This window comes from Humulus lupulus, chromosome 8 (genome assembly GCF_963169125.1).
Source record: "Humulus lupulus chromosome 8, drHumLupu1.1, whole genome shotgun sequence".
In the NCBI taxonomy this organism is placed as follows: domain Eukaryota; kingdom Viridiplantae; phylum Streptophyta; class Magnoliopsida; order Rosales; family Cannabaceae; genus Humulus; species Humulus lupulus.
In genome coordinates, this window is record NC_084800.1 from 48,594,918 (window position 1) to 48,612,487 (window position 17,570).

Consider the following 17,570-nt stretch of genomic DNA (forward strand, 5'->3'; position numbering starts at 1 on the left):
ACACAATATGGGAGTTAAAATCACATCTCTATCAGCCATTTCTCATATGGCTTTAAGAAATTCATCTCAATATTGTGTAACAACAAATCTACACAATAATGGGTGATATTTATGAGTTACAAATTTGTGATGAATTTGTAATACCAAATATGTTACATGTTTGGATATTTCACATATATCCAAATAATGTAACTCTCTATTATATGTTACAATATGTGACACTCTATGTCACATTTATTTAATCTAAAACATTATATTATAAAATAATATAATATTACATTATATTATAAAATAATATAATATTACATTATATTATAAAATAATATAGCACCCTACTCACCATCTGCGGAGGACCACATCTTGCAGGAAATAGTGGGAAGGTGAGGGAACGATATGCTCGAACCCTGTGCCACGACCAGGACATCGAGATGATGAGTGTTGAGGATCGAGCACCAAAAAAGGCTTGAACAGAGGAGGAACTGATCACCTTCTATGACGATGACGCTCAGCATGTGCGATTCCCACACTCTGATCCGCTGGTCATAGCCGTACAGATCGCAAACATGATGGTGAAAAGGGTGTTGGTCGATACAGGAAGTTCGGTCAACATCCTATACAAGTCTTCGCTGGAAAGGATGAAGTTGTCCGTGAAAGACCTGGAGCCATGCAACCAAACCATTTATGGTTTTTTCCGGAGAAGGGCTAGCCCCAACAGGGTCGATTAGACTTCCAGTCACAGCAGGCACTGCACCTGCTAACAGGACATTACTCACTACTTTTATAGTAGTTGATTGTCCTTCGGCGTACAACGCTGTGATAGGGAGGCCAATTTTGGTCAACCTACGAGTCGTCACCTCCATATGGCACCTCGCTATGAAATTCCCAATGGACGCAGGGATAGGATGCGTATTAGGAAACTAGAGGAAAGCAAGAGAGTGCTACAACGCCTCGATCACCAAGGCGAAGAAGGGTGTATCGAGAGATGCCACCGGAAAGGAGTTGCAAATGGCGACTGATGTTCAGGCCCACTCGGGTGATAATCTCACCAAATAGGGCGTTGCCCAAAGTGAGGATAGGGACTTAGATCCTCGCTTTAAGGATTTTGAAGAAGAAGTGGGACCCATCAAGGACCTTGAAGAGGTCCAACTCGATGAGGAAAATCTGACCAGAGTTGTGAAATTCGGTAAAAACTTAGAAACAACAACAAAACAAGCACTGGTAGAGTTCTTAAGGAGGAACCAGGAGGTTTTTTCCTGGTCGCACAAAGACATGGTCGGGATAGATCCTGCAGTCATCAGCCATGTCCTGAACATCGACAAAAGCTTTGCACCAGTGCAACAAAAAAGAAGGCTGCTCGACAAAGATAGATCAAAGGCCTTAAAAGAGGAAGTCGAGAAGCTGAAGGAGAATGGGTTCATCAGGGTGGCGTTTTATCCATCGTGGGTCTCTAATCCCGTACTAGTGCCCAAGCCGAATGGCAAGTGGCGTACGTGCGTGAATTTTACAGACCTAAATAAAGCCTGCCCCAAAGATTGTTTCCCACTCCCAAGGATCAACCAGCTGGTCGATGCCACAGCAGGGCATGAGATCCTCTCATTCATGGATGTGTACTCCGGGTACAATCAAATCAGTATGCATCCCTCTGATGAGGATCACACTAGCTTTCGGACTGATACAGGACTCTACTGTTACAAGGTGATGCCCTTCGGTTTGAAAAACGCTGGTGCGACTTACCAAAGACTCGTCAACCACATGTTCAAGGAGCTGATCGGCACAAACATGGAGGTCTACGTCGACAACAAGCTGGTCAAGTCGAAGAAAGCAGAAGGGCATGTAAGGGATTTGCAGGAATGCTTCAACGTCCTGAATAAATATCGGATGAAGTTAAATCCCCTTAAATGCTCCTTCGGAGTAGGATCAAGGAAGTTCTTGGGATTTATAGTTAAATCAAGAGGAATTGAAGCCAATCCCGAGAAAATAAAAGCCCTGGTCGAGATGAAATCGCCAGTAAAGATTAAAGATGTTCAAAGCATGACTGGGAGGATTGCTGCTCTCAGTACATTCATTTCAAAATCGACGGACAAGTGCGTCCCATTTTTCAATCTACTAAGAGGCAATAAGAAATTTGAATGGACAGATGAGTGCGAACAGGCCTTTCAAGCACTAAAAACACATATGGCGCAACCACCCATCCTGTCAAATCCGGTCGATAAAGAAACTTTGTTTATCTACCTGACAATCACGGAATAAGCTGCTAGTGCTGTTTTCGTAAGAGAAGAAGAAGGCGTGCAGAAGGCTGTCTACTACGTGAGCAAAAGGCTGATCGGAGCAGAACAGCGGTACCCGCCCATCAAGAAACTAGCCTATTGTCTAGTTTTGGCCTCTATAAAGCTGCGGCCTTACTTCCAAGCTCATCCAATTACGGTCTTGACCGACCAGCCTCTTCGACAAGTCCTACAAAAGCCAGAGGTTGCAGGTCGATTGCTAAAGTGGGCAGTCGAACTCGGGCAGTTCGACATATCTTACTTGCCGCGAACAGCGATAAAAGGACAAGCCTTGGATGACTTCATCGCGGAGTTCACTGAACTTACGAGTGGCGAACAGACTGAAGAGCCCAGCAAACCTGAATGTCAAATCCAAGCTCCCACGTGGAAATTGTTCACAGATGGTTCATCCAACGAATCCCACGCAGGAGCAGGAGTGATATTGATAACGCCGGAAGGGCATCGATTTCACTGTTCAATCAGATTTGACTTCACTGCTTCCAACAATGAGGCCGAATATGAAGCATTACTCGCTGGATTGCGGTTCGCCAAGGATATGAACATAAAAGTGCTTGACATCTATAGTGATTCTCAGTTGGTGGTGAATCAGGTCCTAGGAGAGTACCAGGCGTGAGGTTTGAAGATGGTTGCCTAGTTGAACAAAACAAAGGATCTGTTAGCCCAGTTCGACAGATACAGCCTCCAGCAGGTACCTCGCGATCAAAATTTCAATGCAAACGCTTTGGAAAAATTGGCAAATGCGAAGGATGTTGATACTCTGAGCATAGTGTCAGTCGAACGACTATCGGTACCAAGCATCCAAGCGGCAGAAACCACTCTGGTAGTCCAGATGGCGGATACGTGGATGGCACCATATATAGAGTATCTGTCAAGCGGCGTGCTACCAGCGCACAAAAACAAAGCCAGGACCCTTCAGCGGCAAGCTGCTAGGTATATCCTGGTCGATGGAATCCTGTACCGAAGGGGATACTCACTGCCACTCCTCAGATGTATTACGAAGGAGAAAGCCAAAGAGTTGATGAAAGAGGTGCACCAAGGCTTTTGCGGGGACCACGCTGGGGGGCAAAGTTTGTCAAAAAAGATCCTAAGGCAAGGATATTTCTTGCCAACCATGAATGAAGACTCAATGGAGTTCATGCGGAGGTGTGACAAGTGTCAGAGATTTTCCAAAATTCCATGAGCAGCCCCCAGCGAGTTAAAGCAAATGCAGAGTCCATGGCCCTTCGCAGTTTGGGGGATAGATCTAATCGGATCTTTTCCTACAGGGAAAGGTGGTGTAAAGTATGCAGTGGTCGCCGTTGATTACTTCACCAAATGGGCCGAGGCTAAGCCACTCGCAACCATAACGACCAAGAAAGTGCTTGACTTCGTAGTCAAGAACATCGTTTGTCGATATGGATTGCCAAGAAAGATCGTCTCCGATAACGACACCCAATTTGACAGTGATCTATTCACAGACTTCTGCAAAAGGCATGGTATTATCAAAAGCTTTTCTTCAGTCGTTCATCCCCAAGCAAATGGGCAGGTCAAAATAGTTAACAAAACGCTGAAGGATACGCTAAAGAAAAGGCTAAAAGAAGCTAAGGGAGCGTGGCTGGAACAATTGCCTGAAGTGCTCTGGTCGTACAGAACTTCCCACCGAATAGCAACAGGTCATACCCTATTTTCCTTGGCATACGGGTATGAAGCTATGTTGCCTGTCGAGTTGGATCCACCCTCGCATCGTAGATTAACGTACGACCAAGACTCTAATAAGCTATTGATGGAATCCCTAGACTCAATCGATGAGAAACGTGAACAAGCCCAACTCCGAGCAGCTGCGTACCAGTAGAAGGTCGCCCAGTATTTCAACACTAAAGTGTGAGAAAGAAAATTCAATGTTGGAGATCTTGTACTCCGAAGAGTTTTTCTAAACACCCACGACCAATCTGCTGGAGTACTCGGACCTAATTGGGAAGGGTCATACTAGATTGATGAGGTCCGTCACCCAGGCACTTATAAACTTGCACGCTTAAACGAAGATCTCGTTCCTCGCTATTGGAATGGAGAACACCTGCTCAAGTATTACCAATAAACAATTCTTCTTAAAGAATTGGCTTGTATTAATTTTACTTTTTACAAGTTTTGAAAAAGGGTTGGTCATTTTATGTGACTGATCGCTTATAAGTGTAAGATCTTATTGATCGCTTGTACAGACATGTTTAGTCCATTTATTACGAGAAATAAAAGGGACTGTGCACAGCCAATCATTTCTTGCCAATTATTGTATTTATTACAAGTATTTGCTCATTACGTGTGTTGTTTTGCTGTATTATAATTCTAATCATATTGCTACGAGCAGTAATGTTCGAACAGGTTCTGGTCAAGGCAAGTGACCAAGGACCTAAATCTCCTCGATCACTTGGGGGACATATAAGGTACAAGTAAGCAAAGAATATCGTTAAAAGGTATGTAAACACATGAGCAAAATAAGTGAAAGCATGTTAGGGTACTTAGAGTATTTTTCAAAATTTTGTTATTTTGTTAAATCAAACCAAAGTTTTATACTAAGTTCGGTCATGCGAATAGATGTTATTATAAGATGCAAATATATTATAATATCAAAATGTATCCTTTTACACCGCGAGCAGTCGCTGCTCGAATGCAATTGTTCAAATAAAAGTAAAAGCTGCCCATGCAGCAATAAAAAATATATTGTCTTTACATCACGACCCATTGGTCGTGCATTTAAAAAGATAAAAATAAAGACAGAAAAAGTCTAAGGGACTGGAGGATCTTGGGGAGCATCCTGGTTGACCACTTCTTCAGCATCAACTTCTCCTCCATCCATCCCAGTGGCCAGCGAGATCTCAGGGGAAGCAGGAATCCTCGCTCTTTCTTCCTCTGCCAGTCGAGCAACACAGCGAGCGAGCTCGGTGTTTCTTGCATTCTTAGGAAGGTAATTGAAGTTGGCACCCTGGTTGTGCTTCCAGAAATCGTAGAAGCATCGGAGAGTGGCATTCTTGTACCTTTCCAAATTGCTGGCATTGACTTTCTCAAGCTCCTCAATCCGGCCCTCCAAGGTTGTAGTCTCCTGTCTACTTGTAACCAAGTCCTCATTGAGTTGTTTAGCCGCGCGGTAATTGACGCAGTTAGACTTCTTGAACTGGTCCCTCTGCTCGATGGCTTTGTCCAGAGAATTTTTCTTCTCCCTCAACTCCTCAGCCAGTTTATTCTTCTCCTCGAGCACCGCCGCAAGCTGTTCGACATATTTCGCTTCGGCAGCTTTGAGTTCATCAGCGTGCCATCGCTGCAAAGATTTGGCCTACTCGGTAACAGCACCCGAACGGAGACGGCCGGCAGTAAGGGTTAGCATTGCCTGCGGTCAGAGCAAAGGTTGGACTAACTGTAGAATATTAAAGGGTTGTCTCCACAGAAAAAGATGACTTACACTGGCAAACTCGTTCAAGGCGCGGTTTAAGACCTGGTTGACGTCCATCGCCTCTGTCGCGGCCATCGCCTCTCGGCAGCGGTCGTGCTTTACAATTTTCGCGACCCTGTCCTTGAACGATCTAAAGGCGCGACTAGTTATGTCGCCCCCAGTCGAAGTAGGACCGGCCTGCTGAGTCTGATAAGTTGGGGCCGCTGGAGATGGATTCAACCCAGCTGGAGCAAGAGGATTCTGCTGCTCGTGAGGAGAAGGTGAAGTTGTATTGGTTGAGGGCCCGTCCTCTGGGAGGCCTGCATTGCGTGGCTTCTTAGCCTGAGGCGCTTTACTGCTTTCCCCAGGATGCCTCTTGCTTGTTTTCTTTTTGCTCGGGGGAGCCGTAGGAGCCTCAGGGGCGCTATAAATGTCGAATACGTTCTCGGAGTCCATATCTGAAATGGAAGCAAACATTCGAGCAGTGAGACAGTATAAACAATTAAATATGTCATGTCAAGAAAAGAAACGGAAAAAATTGTAAGTGGAATACCCGAGCTATTATTACTGGTCGCTATACTATAGACTCTACTAGTCTTATACTCACTCCCTGACATGAAGAAGTCTGGACCTAAATTTGGAGCATATTTAAAATTGTCGTCCCCATCGAATAGGTGACAGGGAATTGGCAAGCTATCTAAAAGCAAAATAATTGTACCATCCTCGTCTGAAGACTCGTCCAAGTGTTTGACAGGCTTGGTGGCTTTCTTTTTCCCCTTCCACAAGGGGGCAGAGGGCCTCTCTGCTGGAGGAGTGCCAACAAGTTCCCTGATCGTGACCCCGGTTTGTCTCCTTCGTGGAGGTGATGCTGGTGGTTGCTGCTCGGGTTCCTCTCCACCCGTGGCACTCCCTGCTGTTAACTCCCTCATGTCCTGATGAGGGGCCAAAAGGCCAACCAACCTAAGGTTAGCCTCTGTGACCAGATGTTTGATGCTTTTTTCTACGTCAGTCATGCTAGCCAAGAGGGCTGATCTCAACTCCATGTCTAGAGTTGGGTCTGGTCGCAGCCATGGGCCTCAAAGGCATTAAAGGTCTAAGAAAAAGTGAAGGAAACACTAAATAAAGAGTAACAGCCAGTGATACAAAGGTTTTACCTCCTTGAGCAAAGGCCAGATTGTCTGCGATCATGTCAGTCATGAGGAAGTACTCCTGGTAGTACCTCCCCACATTCGATATATGGGTGGTGTCAGTCAGGAAGGTGCGCCCAGTTTCCTAATGATAGAAATGAAAAAACCCCGTACCTTCTTGGTTGGGGTTAGACTTGAGGTCAAATAAGTAGTTAACCTCACGAGGAGTTAGCACGGGCCATTTTTTGTGGCTGTATAGGATATAGAGTGCTACAAGCATTCTATATCCATTTGGAGTTATTTGAAAAGGGGCAAATCTGAAATAGTTGGCCACCCCTTGGAAAAATGAATGAAGAGGCAAGGTAGCCCCTGCCTCAATGTGGAACCTCGACCAGGCGCTGAAGGCGCCTCCGGGCAGGTTCGCCCGTTGATCTTGGTTGGGTCGGACTAAGGTCACCCCCCGTGAGACCATACTTCCTAATGTAGTTGGCGATCATCCTGATCGTCACTCGGCTCTCACGTACTAAATACCACTCAACATCTGGCTGAATGGCATGTCGGGGCTGAGCGTGTGTTTGGATATTGGGGTCAGGAATATTTTCAGCTCAACCACTGGTCGAGGGAATTTCAGCCCGAGGAGCAGGCTGATGTGAAGGATTGGGGGTTTTCTTTTTCGGGGCTTTGGTTTTAGCTCAAGCCATATTTTGAGTAAGGACAGGTGAAGTGTTTGAAGTGACATGAGAAAATGGAATGTCAGGTATTAGTGACGATGGTTGCTCCTCGTCCTCAAGCAGTTGAGCCAATAAGTCATCGTCGATAGGTCTTTCTCCTCCCCACAGATCTTGCATGAAAGCTGCGAACAAATAAAGGAGGAGATAAAACGCACATCTTAAAAACTTGTGTTGAAAGTTGGAATAACGTTGCTCGTGTATACGACCAGCAGCATTCTAATAGAAACACTAAGTTCTATGCGATCAGTTTGAAAAACAGATTGAAAAGCAGAAATAACAAGTTTTTTTTGGAAAAAAAACTTTTTCGACTCTGAAAGGGCGGGAAAAACCCAGTTTTTCAACTAGCCTAAAAATCGAATTTTTACTTCAATTTTACGCCCTAAACTTACGATCTTGACCATCAAATTGGCTCCTAACTCCTACAGAGCAAAACTACGTTACCCTATCAAGCATCAATCGGTATACACACAATCCTCATGCATTTCTACCCAAGAACACGAAAAATTTCAAAACTCAAAACAGGCATGTAACAGTATGCATGACACGTCAAAGAGCATGAAAGTTGAAGAAATTTACTTAGATGAAGATTGGAGGTTCTGAAATGAAGCAACTTTGGGCGTGCGAACAGAGGATCTTTAGAACAAGCGACGGATGTTCTTCAAAGTTTCTGAGCTCTGGGTTGGAGTTCTTGAGGGTTCTTGGCAAGAAAATGGCAAGTAAAAAGTGAAAAGGTAAATTCAGGGATTATTTATACTGGTTGGAATGTGATAAAAATGGGTAATCACGAGTTACCTTTTTCAAGGCATGGGGGAGTGTAATAGCCGTCAGAAGGGTTACTTGGAAACCGAAAAGGCATGATTGGACATGATTATGTCACCTTTTTCGAGGAAGCACGAGTGACTCTGACAGATTTCGTGGGGTATTCGAAAGGTCAGTTCCCTAAGTTTACTTATTGCTGGTCGCAATAAATAAACTTGAGGGGCAAATGTTTATCCAAAAAATAGTTGTGGATGACGTGGCAAGAATTTTCGGCACGTGGCCGACACCTGGCAGAGATGCTGCTCGCCTATCGACCAGAGATACTTCCATACGCAGGGTTCAAGTTTTATATACAACCAACCTAGTCGTATACTCCGTTTATTATGTATAAATTTGTATAGTTGTAATGATAGCCAAGAATATCTCTTCATTATAACCTGAATATCCGTTTATTAAGGAAATATATGATTAATTGACTCAAGTAACCCTCCTTAAGCCTATAAATATACAAGAAATAACTCAAGGGGGGATCTTTTTTCGAATCCTCTTTTCTGATGTGAGAACAAGAGCATTGTATTGTTATTATCCATCATCTGTATTGTTTCTCCTTCGAAGGTTTGTGAAACTCAAGAACGCTAGTTCTTTGATCACACCTTTGAAGCTCAACATCAATAATAGTATCAAGTGGACGTAGGTCATTACCAATTTTTGGGGCTGAACCACTATAATTCTTGGTGTTCTTTACTTTCCATCAGATTGTTTTTTCAAGCATCGTACTATTTTCCTGTCATGTATTTGACTCCGTGTCGTTGGCTAATTTGAGGGTCAACAATATTCAATTCTCACTTCTCAAATTTTGAATCAAAATCATATATTTCATGTCAATGGTGATCAATCATTCACAAGCATTATATTCATATTTAATAAATCACAAGATAAAATTGAAATCATAAAACTTGCATTAATTTAAAATAAAGGTTCATGATAATCCATTAACACCCTAGAAAAATAGTTTAGTTCATGACAAAATTCAGAATAACCATAGAAGAAATAAAAAGCATCCAAAAATACAGAAATTCCAAGTAGAATAGATGAAAACTGTGATGAATTCTTTAATTCCACTTGCAATCCTCCACAGCGTGCCTCTAGCTATCTCCTAGGGTTAATCTCCTCCTTAAAAACGTCATTAAGAAAGCTTTTATAATCCCTAATTAATTATGTGTGAAAGGACAAAATTGCCCTTGACAAATGCCCTAAATTTGGCTTCCATACGGACTGGCGCCGCAGCTCCATGTAATAGCGCTGCGACTCTAGTGCATTTTACGATCCAGATTTCATATTTTGATTTTGTAGCGTTGTAGCGCTGTCTGATAGAGCCGCAACTCTAATTCTGATTTTAATAGAGCCTCAGCTCTGTCTGATAGAGCTGCAGCTCTAATTCTAGCATATTCTTTTCTTCTTCTCTGAAACTCTTAGGGTTGCGACTCTACACCATAGAGCTGCGGCTCTAATTCCAATTTTTCATCAAATCATTAATTCGACCCTGGTTTCGCCTAGTTTCCATTCCTTAGCCCGATTAACATCGTTTCTTCAAGAATTAAGCGCTTTTCCTCCAATTTCAAGCAATTTCCTTAATAACCATACTTAATCCTGAAAACACAATCAACACCGGCATAATATCGCACAAAACCAAATAAAAGACTAAAATTGCATCTTAAAACATGCCATAAAACACATACCAAAACTAATCCTAACAGTCCTACTACACTAGTGATCCGAATCTAGATCACATGTATTCATAATACTAGTGGACCGTACTTGCAGTAATTATTCTAAAGATTCCATAACTTTATTTTACTGCGAATTATTCGAGTTCATTTATCTCAAACACAATCCTCTCGTACCAATACGTGTTTGAGATCACATATATGAACTTATGATTTTTTTTTTATATTTACATAATATTATCACAGAATAACCATAAAATATATACATAACAAATTCAATTTATTTAAATTTCTTAAAATAATGTTTACTACATATGCTTTCAGGGCACAATTCCCAACAAAATCGACCAATTAGCCGGACCCTAAAAAAAATTTCCCAGTCCAAACCTCTGATTGGCCGGAGCCCTAATCCTAATTCGTAGTCCTAATCCCCAAAAATTCGATTAATTAATAGTTATATTTTAACTGATCACGATTGCAAAGTCAGATTTCTATGCCTAACCCCAAACTAACCTCAATTGTAACTTTTTTTTTTCTTTCGTTTTTGTTGATTGTGTGTTTATAAGCATACACAATGAAAGCTAACTAAGCTTGTAAACATATAGGTGTCGAGTTTGCACCAATGGGAATCAGATCCTCTGTTTTCTGCAGCTAAAGTAGTTCAAGACTCGGCATACATGTTAGTCTTTATTTGGTTTTATTCGTCTGATTTGGGACTTTCAAAACATGAAGTCGTTATGTATATATTTGTAGAATTGAAACGGTGACCTTTTGTGTTATGCGCTTTTGAGGGATTGGGTTTTGTATATAGAATTAAAAGTTAAGACATGGAGAGTTCCCCAGTTTCAACTTTATATTAATTTTTTACTGTTCTATTTTAGAAGTAATTTGTTTGTAATTCTCTCAGTTGGAAGATTTTCAAAGAGCAGCTAGTTATTCGACTATAACAGAAAAGTCCCAGATGAAGGATGAAGTAATTTCAAGGCACTTATAGTTTATTCGATCCATAAGGGAACATATAATTCATGTGGAAAAAAAGCTTGGAATAGACATCAATAGGTAATCCTGTGAGAAATAATGAGTGGGAAAATTTAAATGAAGAAGATAGAGATGGGTTGGCACTATTTCTTTCCGTAGGAGGAGGAGGTCCGTCTAAGCGGATGAATGCTTATGACTTGGGGAACGGTGGTATACTAAAAAGATATCTTGATTCAACCTTGGTAGGTAGTGGGCAAGATGATGCTTTGTAGAACATTGAGCATAAAGGCAAAGAAATTGAAACCAATCTTTTTTCAGAACGTTGAGAATCTTACGCAAACCAGTCCAAGGCAAAGACTTGGCAAGTAGTGGAGAATATGATTTTTTTTTTTTTAAATAATAAATATATTCTTATGATTGATTGTTTTATTTTGGTACATAGGACAATGGTCAACCTTAAAAAAAATGTACATGCTATAGAGAAAGTCACTAGTAAAATGAAGTCACTGACTGTCATCTAGCATTAAATTAATGAAGTCATCTCAAAAAGTAATTTATGGAACCTCCACCATTTCCTTGGCTGTTCTTCACATATACTTGTTGTGGCTTTGTCAATTTAATACGTTATGTCTATGTCTTAATACATGGATAGTAGTACCCATCTCTGATTTTACATGGATAGTCACATGTTATATTGATGGTAACCAGTTACTCATAATATGGGAAACTGGTTACCCTTAAGATAGTAAAATGTTATATAAAGGGTAACTGGTTACCCATAATATAGGTAATTGGTAAGCCCTAAGATGGTAACAAGTTACCCTGACGAGAACATCGAGATCTCTAAAAAAAACTCAGATGTGAAAATGTAATAAAAAAAAATAATCGTGATAAAAAGTAATAAATTAAGTAACTGGTTACCTTACCCAAACTTTGAGAAAAAACATACAATTGTTTATAATAAATAATATAGGTAACTGGTTACCCTGACTAGAACATCCAAATTTAAAAAAACACTTAGATGTGAAAATGTGATAAAAAATAATCAATCAAGTAATTTGTTACATTTTGAAAAAAAAAACGTATAATCTAAAAAAAAAATAATCAAAGTGTTTATAATAAATAAATAATAATAATAAACACAATTCATATTACAAAAAAAATACAAAATTTGCAAAACAACCAAAAGAAAATTTTAATATAAAAATAGTTATATAAAATTAATATAAAAAAATCAAATAAGCTAGAATAAATAATAAAAATTACAAACATACCCTTCCAAATTAATAAAACTTGATTAAGAGTAAAATAATGGCATAAACAAACTTTTATACAAAAATATGGGAAACTAAACCCATAAAAGTGAAATTCTAAAAAAAAAATCATATATTAACTTTTTTTTTGAAAAAAAACCATATTTTTGCAAATTCAATTAAAAATCTCATATAAAATATAATTTCCTCCGTGTATACTGACATCATATACATATATTATATACGTATCTTATCAGTTTCTACTTTCGGCATCAACCAGAATTCAAATGTGATTGATTGGTGTCATATACGTATTTGTATTTGATGCTTCTTCCATCTTACATGATAGTTTGTGAACAAGTACTTTTATTTTAGGGGAATGAATAAGTACTTATTGCTTGCTTAAAACAAAGAAGAAGAAAAACGTCTCCCAAATAAGATAATTTAATCATGTGTATCTTGTTATGCAATTGCAGCAACTCTTGCTTTACCATATTTGCTTTCATGTTTCACACGTCAAGTTTGCTAGTGTATAAGATATTTGCATCCAAGAAAACCTAACCATTATAACACATTTTAAAAGGGTTTGAATGAATTTTCGATAAAATTGATGATGTCTAAAGCTAATTTGGAGTATTCAGATTAATTCTATCTTTTTGTTACTTGCAAAGGAAAGTCAATTGTCAATTCCTTAAAAATATACATTTAATTTTATTTTTATCCTTATTCTAATCGAATAGAAAAATAAATATTAAGTGTCTAAACATTATACAAAAGTTTTTTTCTGTCAAACAAGTATTGACATTTGAATTTTCTTTAGCACTTTTGGCTCTTGTATCACATCTTCCACGAGTAAAAACAATGTATGAGAAAAAAGGTGGCCAAGAACATGGTAACGAACAACGAATACTAAACCCTTGTTTTCAATAAAATAGGTAAAGGAATCGTCACCATGTCCACGAGTAAGAGAATGAGAATCTGACTCGTGAGTCTTACTATTCTTCTTGCCATTAATTTTTCTCTGAAAATATAGCTTAGTCAAAGTTTTAGTCTTCACAGACCTAGGGTTTCCGTTTGGTCCCTTATTCTTTCGTAAGATGCAAGTGGTGGAGAAGGTAGTATTGTTTGAATTGGTCTCCGACTTCGTGTTCAACAAAGAAAAATTTGACTAAAGATTTGAGGTGTATTATTTTTAATTTATAAACTAATTTCTTTCTTTTTTTTCTTAATAAAATTTGAATAAAACACGGGCTCGGATAATGTTATGCTAACCATTTGGGAGAAAAAACTAATGCTTGCTCGCATGCAAAATCTGAAATAGATTTATACGGATTGATATTAATCCAGAACGACAAAATTCATGTGAAGGGCCCGTTTTTTCTAGTTATTGCATAAATCTAAGATTCTAAAGGTTTATTAGAAATTATTGACAGATTTACTCTGGCAGTTAGTCCATAGCATATGGTGAGACAACGTTGGCTTTTCTTATTGACACTGACAGGGCCACAAAAGAAAAAATGATCCTTCGCTGACTATATAACGATCGCAAACACCAAATTTGAAGCTTCACTAAGTGGAAAACTTGGCCTTTGGTTCTGGTTCTGTTTTCTCATATTGCTGCGCCTAGCTAATACCAGCTGGCATGACTTTGCACTTGCAGATACACACTAAAAAAATCATCTTCAAATGAGTTAATTTCACCACGATCGAGAAAAATTAGACTGATTGATATTCAGATTGACAAACTCTCAATCTGATCAGCCTCTTCAAAATGAATAAAGCATATTCAATCTCATTATGCAGCATTCTCTTCCTTCTTTTTCTTAGCCATGGTGTCTCCCAGTCACTTCAGAAGCAAGAACAATCAGTGCTTCTAAAGCTAAAGCAGCAGTGGGGAAACCTTCTTCATATGAGTCAATGGATCCCATCAACCAACTCTCCTTCTCACTGCTCTTGGCCTGGTATCAGTTGCACGTCTAACTCTGTCACCGGGCTGAATCTTTATGATGTAAACATCACCACACCAGTTCCTTCTTTTATCTGTGACCTCAAAAACCTCACAGACATTAATCTTGGGTACAACTTTATTCCTGGGGAGTTTCCGAAAGCTCTTTACAACTGTTCAAAGCTTGAATATTTAGACCTCTCCGACAACTACTTCGTGGGAACCATTCCTAGCGACATCAATAGAATGGTTCAGCTTCGGAATCTTTCTCTCGGCGGTAATAACTTCTCCGGCAACATCCCAGCTGCCATAGGACAGCTTCAAGAACTGAGAACACTCGAACTAGGGGCCAGCCAATTCAACGGCTCTTTACCGCCAGAATTAGGTAACTTGTCTAATCTTGAAACACTGTGGTTATCCAAAATTGAAAATCTTTCGCCGTCAAGGCTGCCTTCCAACTATACTCAATTGAAGAAATTGAAAAATTTGTGGATTGCTAAATCCAATTTGATCGGAGGAATACCTGAAAGTATTGGAGAAATGACAGCATTGGAGCATTTGGATTTATCGACTAATAACTTGAGTGGGAAAATCCCAGATGGGTTGTTCAAGTTGAAGAATTTAAGCATTGTTTTTCTACACAGGAACAAGCTTTCTGGGGAGATTCCTCAGGTGGTTGAATCTCTGAAATTGACTTTAATTGATGTCTCGGAGAACAGTTTAACAGGGAGCATACCAGAAGACTTTTCCAAGCTAAACAAGTTGTCGGGCTTGGCCTTGTTCATGAATCAATTATCCGGAAATATTCCAGAGGGTTTAGGCAGATTGCCAGGTTTGATAGATTTCCGTCTTTTTATCAACAATTTGTCAGGAGTTTTGCCTCCAGATTTGGGCAAGTATTCTAACCTCAGAACATTCGAGGTCTCTTCCAATAGGCTTGAAGGAAAACTACCAGAACATCTTTGTTCTCAGGGTAAATTGTCCGATGTCGTGGCATACGACAACAATCTCATTGGCGAACTGCCGGAAGGACTCGGAAACTGTAGCTCTTTGACTACGGTAAAAATTTATAACAACAAACTTTCTGGGAATGTTCCTAGTGGTCTGTGGACATCGTTGAATTTGAATTACTTGATGCTGGGCAACAACGAATTCACTGGTGTGCTTCCTGAAAAGTTGGCCCAGAATCTTTCTCGGTTAGAAATCAAGGACAACAAGTTTTCAGGTACCATTCCAACTGGTTCATCTTCCTGGAAGAATTTGGTGGTTTTTAAGGCCAGTAATAACCACTTAACAGGATCCATTCCTTGGGAATTGACCAATCTTCCACGTTTGACAACTCTTTCGCTTGACCAGAACCAGCTCACAGGAGATCTTCCATCACGTATTCAATCATGGAAGTCCCTTAACACTCTTAATCTCAGTCGAAACGAACTCTCTGGACAAATTCCTGCAGAACTTTCTTTCTTGCCTAATCTTAACTATTTAGACCTCTCAGAGAACCAACTTTCTGGCCAAATTCCATCTCAACTTGGTCAATCGAAGATCAATTCTCTCAATCTCTCTTCCAATAAGCTAAGTGGAACAATTCCACGTACATTCGAGAACGATGCATATGCTGACAGCTTCTTGGACAATCCTGGTCTCTGTACAAGTTCCAACAATTTGAAACTCAAGCTCTGTAGTTCCCAACCCAGAAAGCGTGACAAAATTTCAACCCCATATCTTGTTTTGATCATAACACTAGGTATAGTGATCTTCTTGTTAGCTGTGTCCTTCTCATTCCTCATAATCAGAGGTCATTGGAGCAAAAACAGACTTGAATCCAAATGGAAGCTAACCTCATTCCAGAGATTATCTTTCACAGAGTCGAAGATCGTGTACGGATTGAACGACCATAATCTAATTGGAACTGGAGGCTCCGGTAAAGTCTACCATGTTCCTGTGAATCGTGAAGGAGATGGTGTTGCAGTAAAAAAATTATGGAACGACAAAAAGTTGGACCACAAACTCGAGCAAGAGTTCCTTGCGGAAGTCGAGATACTGAGCTTAATTCGACATTCTAACATAGTGAAACTTATGTGCTGCATCTCAAGTGAGAGTTCAAAACTTCTAGTCTATGAATACATGGAAAATCGGAGCCTAGACCGATGGCTACACGGCAAAAACAATCAACGCATCGTCTCTGCTTCGGGTTCTTTCCATGGGATATCCCTTGACTGGCCCAAGAGGCTACAAATAGCAGTTGGCGCTGCACAAGGCCTCTGCTATATGCACCATGATTGCGTGCCACCAGTTATTCACAGAGACATTAAATCAAGCAACATCTTGCTAGACACCGAATTCAACCCGAAAATTGCAGACTTCGGCCTAGCTAAGTTGTTGGTCAGGCAAGGAGAGCTTGCCACAATGTCCACTGTGGTTGGTTCTTTCGGCTACATGGCTCCAGGTAAACCTTAGTAACTAACCCACATTTTTTCTTCCTACACCAAATTTTACTAATGCCCATTTCAGGAAAAACTCATAAACATTTCATTTTCAAAATTGCAGAGTACGCTCATACAGTAAGAGTCAATGAAAAGATCGATGTTTACAGTTTCGGTGTCGTTCTCCTGGAACTGGCAACTGGAAGGGAAGCGAACAACGGCGGCGGCAGCGAGCACAGCTCCCTCTCCGACTGGGCATGGCGTCACGTTCAAGAAGACAAACCGATCGCCGAAGCTTTGGACCCGGAGGTAAAGGAGCCATGTAATGTGGAAGAAATGTGCTGGGTCTTCAAGGTCGGCATCATATGCACCGAAACTTTGCCTTCCAGGAGGCCTTCCATGAAAGAAGTCCTACAACTCTTGCTCCGATGTAGCCGTCTGGTGATGAGTTACGGCGAAAATGTCTCCATAATCGAATACAACGGCGCTCCGCTCTTGAGGAACTCGAAGCGTGAGAATGTTTTAGAAGAATAAGACAACGACGACGCTGCTTTTGCTAACTTTGTATGAGTTTGTTAGAGATGACACATTGATTAGTTTGTTAGGTGTTATTACTGTTTTCAGTTACTGTTAGTTCTTGTATGCTCTGATCATTTTTTATGATGTGATCAAGAGTATTCTCTAAAACTTGTCTCATTTCTATTCACGTTTACAGAGTTAGGCCGTTTGTTAGCAGAGTAGAATTATGTGGCTCAGTTCTAAATATAGTTAGGAAACTGTGTAATAGTGTCGTTCCAATAGTTTTAGAGCATTGATGAAATAAAATAATAAGTTAAATCTTGAAGCACACTCTACCCTAAATTATTTTGTAATAGTACGGCTAAAGTTTATTTAGTTTAATATATGATTTGATAGTTGGTGGGTTGTGTTTCAATTCCT

General features: G+C 40.2%; 1 protein-coding gene and 1 pseudogene across 1 annotated transcript; both read left to right on the forward strand.

Moving 5' to 3' along the window:
• The first annotated feature begins 7,557 nt into the window (after positions 1 to 7,557).
• On the forward strand, positions 7,558 to 11,363 carry LOC133795370 (uncharacterized; annotated as a pseudogene).
• Positions 11,364 to 13,717: 2,354 nt separating this feature from the next.
• Positions 13,718 to 17,545, forward strand: LOC133797123 (receptor-like protein kinase 5). The gene is made up of 2 exons (XM_062234929.1): positions 13,718 to 16,654; positions 16,756 to 17,545. Exons 1-2 carry the CDS (start codon positions 14,032 to 14,034, stop codon positions 17,163 to 17,165), a joined length of 3,033 nt encoding a protein of 1,010 aa, XP_062090913.1. The 5' UTR covers positions 13,718 to 14,031; the 3' UTR covers positions 17,166 to 17,545.
• The last annotated feature ends 25 nt before the right edge of the window (positions 17,546 to 17,570 follow it).

Excerpts from the sequence above, each read along its gene's own strand:
- LOC133797123 (XM_062234929.1), top strand. The coding sequence starts at position 14,032 with ATGAATAAAGCATATTCAATCTCATTATGCAGCATTCTCTTCCTTCTT. Across the intron at positions 16,655-16,755 it reads TTTCGGCTACATGGCTCCAG|AGTACGCTCATACAGTAAGA; the intron begins GTAAACCTTAGT and ends TCAAAATTGCAG.